We start from the raw sequence: 12,317 nt of genomic DNA on the forward strand, positions 1-12,317 counted from the left end.
TTTCAGGGTATACTCACATTTCTTGAGCGTATCCATCATCCCCGACCGAGTGGAAGACGACTTTCCTTGTTTTGGAAGATTCGAAGCTTTTATCAAAACTATGGAAGGTGGTTCGGACCCAACCGCAAAAGACGTGGTTTGGATCTTGACCAGGGAAGATACGAACACCGTAAAAGTATTCGTCAATTAATGGCAAAGCCGCTGCATCCAGATAGTCACCGCCGGGTTCGGAAGGAGCCGGTTCCGGTGGGGCGTTTGATGGCCTTCGTATAGAACCACCACCAGGGACACCGAGTTTATCCCCTCCAGGGCTCAAGAGGTTAGGTCTATCGGGTACCGAAGGTGGTACGATTTGTGACGTAGATCCCATAATCCTGATGGAAGCGGTACGACCCATTGGAGTGGAAAGTGGTTTGCTCCTTTCAGGAGGCATGTCAATATGGACAATATTACTGTCATCCACGACGGCAACGCCTCTGGGACCTCTGTCTGGTACGTCCTTCTTTTTGCCGAAAAACCTGAATGGTGATTTTCCCCTTTTCTTGTGACGATCTCCCTCAGTGTCCGAACTTGGTTCGGGAGTTCTTTCTTTGCGGTCCAATCCTTTCTTATGAAGAGTTTCCTCACTTGACGCTGCCCTCAAACGACCCGAACCGTCCATTCCTGGTACGGCCAAAGTGGCCATATCAAAGGATTGCGTCTTGGACATTGGCAAACGACTAGTCGAGGCCCTTCTAGAAGGAGATCCTGGTACGGCCAATTGTCCCCCCGCTTGAAGACCCCTTTGTTGCATTTGCAATGCCCTCATTGGGTCGTCAGTTTCGGCAGCGTCTTCCGAATAACCTCGTTGTAAATCTAATCACGTGGGAGGATTACCGGGTTCGTAAAGAAAGTTTATACGAAAATTATAGTAATTAACTTCGAAAATCTATAGACCATTTCGATTTGAAGGCGCGCGGTACTCGTATCCCCCTTCGACTTACTCGTGAATAAAATTACAGTTAAGCCAGGCCAAAAGAAAGGCACGACACTACGCGCACCCCCTGAATAAAAATGGTCTATATTTACCTTTAATATCGGCCATGCTAAAACCACTCTTTAACATATGCTGTTCCAAGTTTGCTTCATTTATTCAAAAAATAAATTAAATGTTAAGAATTCAAACCCAAAGAGGTTGTTGATTAAAAATTAATTAATTAATTTGGCTGAATTTATACCACAACATATGTTAATCTTACCTGGATGTCTCATACCAGCTCTTTCCGCGTTTTCTCGACGCTGTCTATGACGGATATCAACCCATCTCTGTTCTTTCTCCGCCTCACTGTAAGACAATTCATTGATTACCTTATGAAAGACAAACAAAGATAAACAAAAACTAACTCCATAAACTCAAGGTGACACGTGACTGGTAAACTGAGTCTCAAGAATTCCCAGTTAACTTTGTCCATGGTCTCAAAAAGACGATGGGCGATCTTGATGGCAGGCGGTGACTCACCACTGAAAGTAATTGTTAAGACAAAAGTACTTAAAAGCCGAAAATAAAACTTTAGTACTTACCCTGATGGTACTCTAAGAACATCAATGCTTGCATCTGGTACTTCTTCAACGTTGAAAAAGTTAGCTTCGTTCTTGTTGTACCAGAATGTTATGGTACGATTCATGTTACTGAAAGAAGAACCAATTTATTTATAAGTATTTTAAAGTAATTAATTAAAATAAAGGATACTTACACGCAAAATGGTTGGTAACCTTCTTGAAGACCGCAAAGGGTGAAGAATTTAAGAGCGTTGATATCCTGACCAAATGCTAACTTAGCTCTTTGACCCACACCCATTGTAAAAGCGGGTACGAAGGCTGTTCATTGAAATTAAGTTAATTTTTAAATACTTAATTATATTTCAAAATCTTACATTCTCCGGTTGGTATATCCGTAAAAGCGGTTTCCGATCCAACTGAATCAAGAATAAGTTCTCCATTGATGCTAAAACCTATAGAAATTGAATAATTAGACTCAAGTACCTTTGTGGTACTTTACTTCAACTACTTACTAATAGTTCTATCGTAAAGATCTAAAAGACATCCAACAACATCTCCGACTACAAATTGTTTTCCAAACGATTCTGAATTACCGCCAGTGTTTTTGCGGGCCTAGTAAGTATATTATTACAATTACAGAACTTAGTACTTAAATTTGACCAATTAGACTTACCAGAAATCCATCGTAACTCCACGAATGATCATCACCTCCTAATTCCTTGTTTGGGCTAAAGTTAGTATCGGCCCACCCGACTTTCAGTAATCCGGTAGTCATGACCTCGAACTCGTAATACCATTTGCCATTATCGACGGCGTAAGTCTTTTCGGCTCGATAAGTCCTGGTGGTCTCAATTACTTGCACCTGGGTAATGGTACCCTCGGCACTATCCGCCGCTGGAGGCTCCAAAAGGTATCCGTACGCGATAAGGGTGCGTACTGTCTGAATCGAAGTGTCCCGGTTAGCTTTCTTAATGATGTCATCAACGTTCTTGTAAGGCACTAAGTGAGGACTTCTTCTGGCGCGTGTGTCCTCGTTCAATCCGTAAGTCCAGCCTTGCTGGATGCGTTCCTTCGCCCATAGGTTATGAGTGTTCTCGGAAAGAAGGTCGACGAGTGTCTCCATTTTGGGGTTAAGAGCAATGTCCCTCAAGTCAAGAGGGGCTGGTTTGTAACCGTTTGATTGAAGGAATGGGCTATGGACGAATTGAAATTTTTTTAAAAGTGATGAGGAATAAAAAATGTACATTAGGCTAAATCGTACTCGTTATGTAGCTTCAATGTCTTGATACGTCCTGGTGGTTTATCCATAGTTATATGGTAACCCAAAGCAACAATGGTCCTGGTAGGTTAATGTTACGTTAGTTCCATTGCAAGTAATTAAAACTTACTAAGGAGAGATTCTTACTTTAAAGTTTGCAAAGCTACGGTTGTATCGTATTTTTTCTCGGCAACTGGCAACCTTTCGAATGATGTCAAACAAGGATGTATTTTTTCAATATCACTCCTGAGTTCTCCGTATCTCCAACCTGCTTCGATTTTATTCAATGCCCAAAGCTCGTGAATATTTTCGGCCATTTTATCTCTGATATTTTCAATGTGAGGTAAAAGTTGGATCTAAAAAACGTATTAAATTAGTTAGGTAAATTCGCGAGTACTTCAAGCATTAGTACTTACGCTCGAGGTATCGACAGGAGCTGGTACAAAAGCAGTTTCGCTGAGTTCAACGGAAGGTCCATACATAACACCCTTGCTAACCTCTCCGAATTGGAAGCAGGGTTCAACCATCAAGATTTGTTTTGGTAAAAGACAGTCAACCATGGGTGAAAAACCTTCCGGTGGTCCGTAATGCAATTTGCCGTGTTCACCTCCAAACATGAAACGGCAGCTAAGTTTGGCCGAAAAGCTTATGACAGGATAAAACATTCCTTCAGTGTTGAAGTTACGGAAGCAGCCTTTGAGTCGACTTCCATTTAGAGTGAACACCATGATGGGTACGTTTAAATCGATGATACACCCAATGACGTCACCCTTCTGAATATAAGGTACGCTGCCTACACGTACTTCGTTGCATCTACCACCTACATGAATGGATTTTTTTTACATAAAGTACAGGTTTTAGAAACAGAACTATCATACCTGTCCATAAGGCCACTCCGTCGAACCCGTACGAGTACAAGTCATCTCCTACACCATTACCACCCCAACGTGATCCTCCACCGGGATAAGGTACATATCCCGTAGTATTAGCCCAACCAACTCTAAAGTGTGGTTCTAAATGCGTCACGGACTCGGAATGGTCCACGGTGGCTTCAAAGTACCATCTTCTGTACATGGCGGATCCATCAACTTTACCAATGAAGATATTTGGTCTCATACTGGTTACGTGGTCAACTAATTTGGTTTGCAAGAGTAAATTGCGTCCCGGTAGCAAATTATCGCAGATATTGTTCTGAGAGCTACGAACACCGACGCCGTTACCGACGCATAGCGAACATAAAACATCCAAGACCTTAGGATCGCGTCCGTGTTTTTCCAACAAAGATATGATGACTTTAATATGTTCTTCCTTCATCATGTTCAAGGCTTCAGGACTGTCAATCAGGACACAATGAAGTACGTCCAACATTCCAGTACCTTCGGCGGCTTGTTGACTACCAAGACGACTGAAGAGCCAATCTAAACGATTTGACTGCGCGAATTGCGCACAATTTGTGTGGTTGCCCTTGATGACCGCGGCTATGAAGTGATTACGGTTACATCAAGAGCTAAGCCTAATTTGAATTTAAACTTACCTAAGAGTTGATAGAGGTAACTGGAGATGGAATCCCAGTTCTGACTAGCATCCTCACCACCCAAACCGACCAAGTATCCTTGACTGCTCATATTATTAATTTTGTCGATGGTCTCTAAGATTAAGTTCAGAATTCCTTCTTCTTGAAACAAGTCCTGTCGATTTCGTAAAGCCTTCAATTTATTCTGTTTCTCCTCGTGTTCTACGATTAATTAAACCTTGGTTAGTCCATAATTAAGTCTTGGGCTAACATCAAACCGAAACTTTAACTTACCGATTCCCTCTTCGGGTTGAGCAAAATAATCAATTAAATCTTCTAGACATCGAATCATTTCTTCGTGGTTCAAAAGACTGGCGATCGTTTCCGGATTTGTCTGTTCATCCGTCAAGGAATCTAATCCCCTAAAGAAATAATTAGAGTTAAAACATACCCTGATATTCCATCGCAGTTTAATACTAAGTACTTGATAAATTTGTTGAAGAGAGCTCCGCATTTTCGAATAACCCTGGCGGTCCTCGACTCCTCTTCTTGGGACCGACTGAACTCTAAACCATCGTCCATTTTACCTTCCTCTGACATGATGGCCTGAAAAAGTTACGGACCCAGTTAGGGATAGGTTATATCAAGGCCTACCCAAGTTCAACTGACCTGTTTCTCTTCCACCTTTCCAACACCTCTCTTCTTAGTTTCGTAAGTCTTATAGGACAACCATAGTCCCGTTTCGAGATGTTGAAGGAAGATTGTGGTATCACCGTATTTAATCAGGGCTGTTCCCATGACCTCTTCGTCCTTGTCATCAATGACAATCTTCTTGTCGTCCTTCGTTTGTCGAAGACAGAAGGCCGTGGCTGCCACGGTCGCGTCTTCCCTGGCTACTAATATCACTTCTCGATTGTCGTTAAACGACATGTAACGTCCCGTCGTAATATGCGTCACTCTTAACGCGTAACCCCAATTTACAAATCCTCCAGCCCATCTAAAAGGAAATTGTTGCTAAACTCTGCGCAACATTAATTTTGATTATATTTAAATTTATTACTTAGTTCTGACTAATTCAAGTCGCCATAGCGACCTAGCTTGACTCAAAACGGCACCACCTTCATATACTACCATACTGTAAAGTAATTAGCCATTTAATTTAAATTAAATTAACCTTAATTACAATTAAGAATTACTTTTGGCCCGGGGCTTCGGACCAAGTCGGGGGTATTGTCAAACATTCATCACCGCCGTGAAAAAACCTCAAAACTTCACCACCAAAAACGTAACCTGAGATTGAAAGATTAAAACTCGGTGTAAATCATTTAATTATATTTTTAAAGGGAGTATAAATTATCTAACTGACCAACGGATTTAACTCTGCTGGCACCAGTTCCAAAAGGCGCCACAGACCAATGAGTTAAATGAAAACTAGCGTTGACGATCGTACTCTGACCCTCGCGAGCAGTGTGCTAAATACGAGTTAACGTTAATTAGAATTAATTAATGTATAAATGAAAATAATATCTTTGACGTTCTATACGTTCATCGTCATTTTACTCGCAGTTGCTTCAAATTAATGCTACAGATCATGCCCAAATTCATCCATCGAAGTATTTTAAGCAATTTAAATTATATTTTCACCACTTCTGTATACAGGGTGTTTGTGAAAAGTCCATCAATAATGAAAGGGCGTATTTATTGGGCCATTTTGAGTCGAAAATGTTCTATGACATTTTGCCGTCCGAGCCACGGTTTTCGAGTTATGATTTGAATATTTTAGGGATGACCCCTTCATTAAATTAGCGCTGTCTTAAAATTTCTTAATTAAATTTAAGGGGTCATCCGTAAATTACTCCAATCATAACTTGAAAACAGTGGCCCGGACGGAAAAATGCCATTGAACATTTTCGACTCAAAATGGCCCAATAAACACGCCCTTTCATTATTGATGGACCTTTCAGAAACACCCTGTATATAAGTTCAACCAACACCACTCGTTTTGCCTCACAATCGCAATATCAAAGGCAAATAAAAATATCAGAAAGTGAGATAGTAAGGAGAGGCTCACAAACATCATACAGCACACTACCGCACACTATGGAATACTTTCATACCTCTCTCTACCTGTTACCTACCTCACTTTCACTTATTTTCTATTTGCCTTTGATATACCGATATTTAGTCTTGGGTTTAATCTCAGTTTTCTTTATACTACTCAAAGTATATCTACTTCTGGTTTTTTACCTCTCCGAGTGACGTATGTCACGGAGAGGTTCTAATTTCGACGTGTGTGTGTGTCTGTCTGTGTGTTTGTCTGTTGTTACACCCACGTGACCGCGTTCGCAGTTTCCAAATCGGAGCAAACGTGTTCGCCATTTCCGAACTGCTTTCACAGTCACGGAAATGGCTCCTTTACTTGAGTTCTCACACCATTATCTTCTCGTCTTTGTCCATCCCACACGGACACCAGTCTGTACTTACTGGCTTCTAATCACCACCATCTTTTGGTCTTCGTCCATCCCACATGGACACCAGTCTGTATTCATTGGCTTCTAATCACCACAATCTTCGGGTCTTCGTCCATTCCACTTGGACACCAGTCTGTACATACTGGCTTCTAATCTCCACTATCTTTTGGTCTTCGTCCATCCCACATGGACACCAGTCTGTACATACTGGCTTCTAATCACCACCATCTTCTGGTCTTCGTCCATCCCACTTGGACACCAGTCTGTACATACTGGCTTCTAAACACCACCATCTACTGGTCTTCCGTCTATTCCACATAGACACCAATCTGTCTTATTGGCTTCTAACTCCACAGTCATCGTTTGGTTTAAGACATTCGCGGCGATCAGCTAGGGTTACGAGAAACGTCTAGCCTCCCTAGGGTGGGTTGTCCACCAAAGGTTTTCGCAATTGCGGTTGTTCTTGCTTTTAGCTGTAGTTCGACACCCTTATATACTACCTATTTGAGTAAGGTAATGCAACCGGCGTATGCTTCATTTCAAACGCCAAAATTAGTCAAGTCTCTCAAGAATGTCTAATTGTTCTTTATCAACGCGATGTAACGCTCTATAAGGCGAACAACTAACGAAGAAAATATTTAATATTAATTATATTTATTTTAATATTTAAGATAATCTAGTTTCTCAACTCAAAATTAAAACGGAAAGAGTTAAAAAGCAGCCTATGTTTTAGTCTGTGTGTGTCCGTCCGTTAGTGCACCGCGTTAGCAGTTCGCTTTGTTTTGTGGAAAGAAATCCTACAAAACCTTAATATTTGGTTTTCTCATAATATATTATTAATATATGGAAATATTTTTCGTAATTTCGATGCCTTTAGTGGTTTTGTAGCTATAAAGCTCTGTTTCATTCTGATATCCCAAGAATATTTTTTATTATTATTATTTGAAATCGATGTTTATATATTACTTAAGCTATACTACATCTGTTTATAGCATAATTCTTTCTAAAGTGATTTCAAGAAGAACGCAACTATATTGGGCAAATGAACTTTTATTTGTCATTAGGCCTAGTGAACCAAAAAGTAAACGCTTGGGTTTGGTTTTCGTTTCTGTAATACAGAGACATTAACGGTTCAGAGTGAGCCGAAAGTTAAATACACTTTTAAATAATTAGGCTTAGACTTTATAATCATGGTGGAAATCTGGGCCGCGTTCAGCAGAGCTCAGCGCTGTCAGGCGCTGTTAGCAGTGTCATCCAGAACGGGATTTTGTTATTGAATTTTGACGTCACGGTGCTCAGTGAGCCAGCGCGGTCTTCAAGGAAAATAGTCGGGTTTTTGGATAACGTGACGTAAAACGCGTAGTTCTCAGCTTGGCGAAAAAGCATGGAGGAATTAATACAAATAGCTCTTGCTGATTCTGATGGGACTATAGCTATTTAATTGGCGTGAAACAAGTTGATCACGCGAGAGCGGCGAGAAGTTTAAGAGACATGTTAGTTTCTATGTTTAATTATAAAAGTTGATCTTATCTATCTCCATAAATATGTTATCATACAATTTTTGTTAAGCCTTTGTACCTTGCACGCTTTATTGCGCTAGCTTCATTTTTAAAAGACCGATGACCGGAGAAAAGCTATGACGACAGATCTCACCAGAAAACGTTTTCCAAAATCCGCTGTCTTTTTTGGTGAGCTCTGCTGAACGCAGCCCAGATCAGTGAAAGGTCTGATCGTAATCGGATTATAGCTTCGTGTGTTCATGCTTTTTATGGTGCGCATTTACCTTCAGTGTGTGTAGCCACAAATTAGCTTTGGTGTTATGTAACTTTAATCGTCATGTTGACAAACTAAGAAAATTGTTGAGGTGAAAGGAGAGGATAGTGTTTACATGGCAACCCTGTTGTGAATATGGCTTTGAACATAGAGGGTATACAGTTGAGGAGTAGCAAATTGGGCCTTTACAAATACGTAAAGGTAATATCCCTCCAAAGTTTTATCTCTTCATTTCCCGTTTTTCCCCCATCGGATGATTTTAATGTGTACAAGTATATCCTTATTGGATGTAAAATGTCGTCTGATTTACAGTATATTTGCTATGCTTTGTATACTGCTTTAATATTTCATAAATTTTAACTTCAGTATTTGTTCATAAAAAAAAGAAACATTTCCATAACTGGGTAAATAAGTTTGTAGGTAGTCCTTCTCTTGACTCGGAGAGGTAATATTTTGGTTTTCCCAACTTGTTTTTAAATGTTTATAACATATTTTCAGCCACACAAAATCCATTTTTTATTAATAATGCTAGGGCAATAGACCAATTCGGAAATCACAAACAGAGAAACCATCACACGGGGGCGAGATCGCCATTGGGGTATTCTAAATCGCGCCAAGAAGCAACGCCAGACGGAGCCTGAGTTCACTAGACGCGGGAGGATAACCGACTCGCGCTGCCTCTAGCGGCACTTCTTGGCGAGAGGTAGAATACCCCAATGGCCGCCTCGTCCTTGTGTGTTGGTTTCTCTGTTTGTAATTTCCGAATGGGTCTATGCGCTTCGACTAATTCATGCCAAAATCCAATAGAAGCCACGATTGTTAATATAATTACTTACTACTACTACTAAAACAAAATCTTAATAATAATTAATTTTAAATAATTTAAAGCATAAAATAACTGAATATAACTGCAATTAAATTAAATTAACTGTATTAATTTCTAAGCATATTCTACGAGCGCCGGGTAATTTGATTACTTTAAGCAGGGAAGAAACTTATTTACTTTTGGTAATGGTAAATATCGGTTCCAGACATGAAAAAATCCCAAAAATTGACGGAAAGCAACTTCAACTTTTGGATATTAACACCGAAAGCCACCATCACCACCACCACCAACAATAAACTACGATAATTTCCTCAAATGTTAAATAATTAATCTAACTGTCACGTAAACAAGTTGCTTCGTTAAGTTAAAGTTAATTAAAATCCAAAGTTAGTCGTAAATGGCTTGGAAATGTTAGTAAAAAATGGGTTCTCCAAAGATTTCAACTTACCAGGTATCTCTCTGTGGCCACACTGACGAGAATGAGGTCATCACCAACCCTGACCTTTTCACCTTCTGACCTCTGTTTGGAAGCAGGGTGAATGGTCCACCAACACGATTCTCCTTGGCACGTTTCTTGTAAACCTACGTCGAACGCCAGTTTGTCGTTGGACGAACTTGTAGAAAGGCACGCTAAGTACTGTTTAATAATAAAACTTAATTAGGCCTAGAACGTTAAGCCTAATTGACAATTAGATCAAGTTTAACCTATTTTAAATTTAGATCAAGTTAAGCCTCACGATAAAACCTAAACTAACCATATTGCTGTTTTGATGCCTTAAGAGGACCGCATGTCCGTACAAGAGCGTCCGATGACCTTGTTGAGTACCACCACCTTGTTCCGAGTTGGCCGCTGTTACCATTTCTTGCAAGGCCCTGACGGACAACGCTTGTTCTATCACAAAAACGCATGACGAAATTTCCGGTGGGAAATTCTGCACGTATAAATAATTTTTGAGTTCAATATTCCGTGGAAGATCGAATACATTCGTGGTTGTGAACGTACCTTATCGGCAATATTTTCTAAGTAACAATGCCTGTTGCCGAAACCTTCAGCTGCCAGACAAACTCTTTCACCCGTTCCAGTACATTGCAGACAGACCATATCATCCTAAATAAATTTAGAAATATACTTAAGCCTATGAGATTAAACCCCGCAAAAGCTTAAAAATAATTTCGTTATCGTGAAATGAAGCCAAGCAATAAAATTCGATTATAAACCTTAACGACAGTAAAGTCTGAACATAAAATACGCATTAAACTGACTAATAATTTTAAATAAACTTTTGGGTAGTAAATACTGAACTGTTGATTTTAATTTTGAAAAGATATTTAAACATTTAATAGGCCTATAATTGGTCTAAAACGATTAATAATGGTAAGTCATCACAGTGCACGCATGGTCTATCGCTTTTAATATCTGTGTAGTAGGAACACTTCCACTGAAGTCTCGCATTGATAGTTACTTTAAAAGATGTTTAACAGGTCTAAAATTGATCTGAAACGTTTATTAATATATAAAAATCCCCTATCTCAATTAGAACACTTTTACAAATGTTTCACACCCCAAACTCTTCCGTTATTAAGCCTAAGTGTAAACGTATTCGTAATTGCAATAAACAAAGGTATTCCACGAATGATAATTATCTCTTCCTTTTTGTAACGATAAAAGAAAAACCTGCAGCTGTATTATATAAAAAAATAGGCTTAGCTCAATTTTTCTCTAGGGTTGGAGCTTTAGAACGCGCGCGCGGTTTTCTTTAAGCTGAAAAATATTCTTAAAATAGCTCAAGACATCACCCTGAGATTAGAGTTGAGACTCGGGGTAAAAATGTTTGTAGCTTCGAAGAGCAAGAGAGAGAGAGAGAGAGAGTTTAATATGGACTCGCCCTAGCCATGGCCCTAGGTTTATAAACTGTTATATAAGAAAGCAGAAGTATAGGAGCAGCTTCGGGGGTCTACGTTCTAGAAAGGGAAGAATAAAATACCCTGGGAATAATAGATGAAAACACGTAACGTTCCACCGTCTTTCCGACTCTCCACCTGTCTGCGCGGCCCTTTTTGTACGATGGAGTAAACGGATTACGTAATACGTTGCCATTAAAGGGTGAAAATTGGATACATTTAAGAACGCGAAAACTAGCTGCCCATTTTCTACCTTATTATTTAGGGATGGAATTGAGGAATAATTTGATGGGCCTTAGCCTAACTTCAACGCATTACCCTTAATAGAGTCAACATTAACTCGCGTTTTGTGGACTAAGTTATGTCTAATTCGTGTTTTATAGATAAGTTAAACCTAATTCTGGTTCTATAGATAGAATTAAACCTTATTCGGGTTTTACACATTGAGTAGTTTAAGAGATTGAGTTGGGCCTAATTCATGTTTTATAGATAAATATAAATCTAAATTATGTTCAATAGATAGACTAAAGTCTAATTCAAGGAATATAAATAGAATTAGGCCTATATATTCAATAAATAGAGCTGTTAAATCTAATTTGAGTTCTGTAGATAGAACTTAGCATAAATCATGCTCTGTAGACGGATTTTTGCGTTAATAATGTTCTTTGGACAGAGTTAGACCTAGCGTAAATCATGTTCTGTAGACAGAGTTAGGACTTGCATTCAAATTCAGCTCGGAGCTTCTCTGATAATCAACCCTTTAGGGGTCAAAAATGTTGTATAAATCCATAACCATAAAACCGCTAGGAATAAATATTTACTCATATTTCATATTTCAATATTGGGGTCATAAATCTCTTATTACGAGAGGCAAAAGGAAACCCAAATCATTATTTTCTTGTATAAGGCGGAGAATATATAAAACGGCGGGAGAAAATATGAAATCAGGCGTAATCTAGTTATAGTTCGAGTCAGGAAAAGGGCTTGTCAGTTACGCCGCATGATTGAGTAATGACAACCGAACACGCGAAAACC

General features: G+C 39.4%; 1 protein-coding gene across 1 annotated transcript in view; it reads right to left on the reverse strand.

The window, feature by feature from the left end:
* The window catches only part of RyR (Ryanodine receptor), a 33,156-nt gene that overhangs the window by 18,705 nt on the left and 2,134 nt on the right, over nucleotides 1–12,317 (reverse strand). Inside the window, exons 2-24 of the mRNA XM_089839559.1 lie at nucleotides 10,384–10,488; nucleotides 10,136–10,312; nucleotides 9,829–10,017; nucleotides 5,677–5,782; nucleotides 5,507–5,600; nucleotides 5,371–5,445; nucleotides 4,980–5,307; nucleotides 4,795–4,916; nucleotides 4,605–4,732; nucleotides 4,332–4,532; nucleotides 3,676–4,275; nucleotides 3,214–3,617; nucleotides 2,945–3,153; nucleotides 2,801–2,878; nucleotides 2,213–2,732; nucleotides 2,052–2,151; nucleotides 1,914–1,991; nucleotides 1,734–1,857; nucleotides 1,561–1,668; nucleotides 1,384–1,500; nucleotides 1,239–1,324; nucleotides 1,069–1,122; nucleotides 18–855 (exon numbers count right to left, since the gene is read on the reverse strand). Coding sequence (XP_089695685.1) covers nucleotides 18–855; nucleotides 1,069–1,122; nucleotides 1,239–1,324; nucleotides 1,384–1,500; nucleotides 1,561–1,668; nucleotides 1,734–1,857; nucleotides 1,914–1,991; nucleotides 2,052–2,151; nucleotides 2,213–2,732; nucleotides 2,801–2,878; nucleotides 2,945–3,153; nucleotides 3,214–3,617; nucleotides 3,676–4,275; nucleotides 4,332–4,532; nucleotides 4,605–4,732; nucleotides 4,795–4,916; nucleotides 4,980–5,307; nucleotides 5,371–5,445; nucleotides 5,507–5,600; nucleotides 5,677–5,782; nucleotides 9,829–10,017; nucleotides 10,136–10,312; nucleotides 10,384–10,488 — 4,841 coding nt within the window. The remainder of the gene's footprint in view (nucleotides 1–17; nucleotides 856–1,068; nucleotides 1,123–1,238; nucleotides 1,325–1,383; nucleotides 1,501–1,560; nucleotides 1,669–1,733; nucleotides 1,858–1,913; nucleotides 1,992–2,051; nucleotides 2,152–2,212; nucleotides 2,733–2,800; nucleotides 2,879–2,944; nucleotides 3,154–3,213; nucleotides 3,618–3,675; nucleotides 4,276–4,331; nucleotides 4,533–4,604; nucleotides 4,733–4,794; nucleotides 4,917–4,979; nucleotides 5,308–5,370; nucleotides 5,446–5,506; nucleotides 5,601–5,676; nucleotides 5,783–9,828; nucleotides 10,018–10,135; nucleotides 10,313–10,383; nucleotides 10,489–12,317) is intronic.

The sequence above is a fragment of the Phalangium opilio genome, unplaced genomic scaffold, assembly GCF_054372755.1.
Source record: "Phalangium opilio isolate 3A_F unplaced genomic scaffold, DU_Popi_V2 ptg000048l_1, whole genome shotgun sequence".
Taxonomy (NCBI): Eukaryota; Metazoa; Arthropoda; class Arachnida; order Opiliones; family Phalangiidae; genus Phalangium; species Phalangium opilio.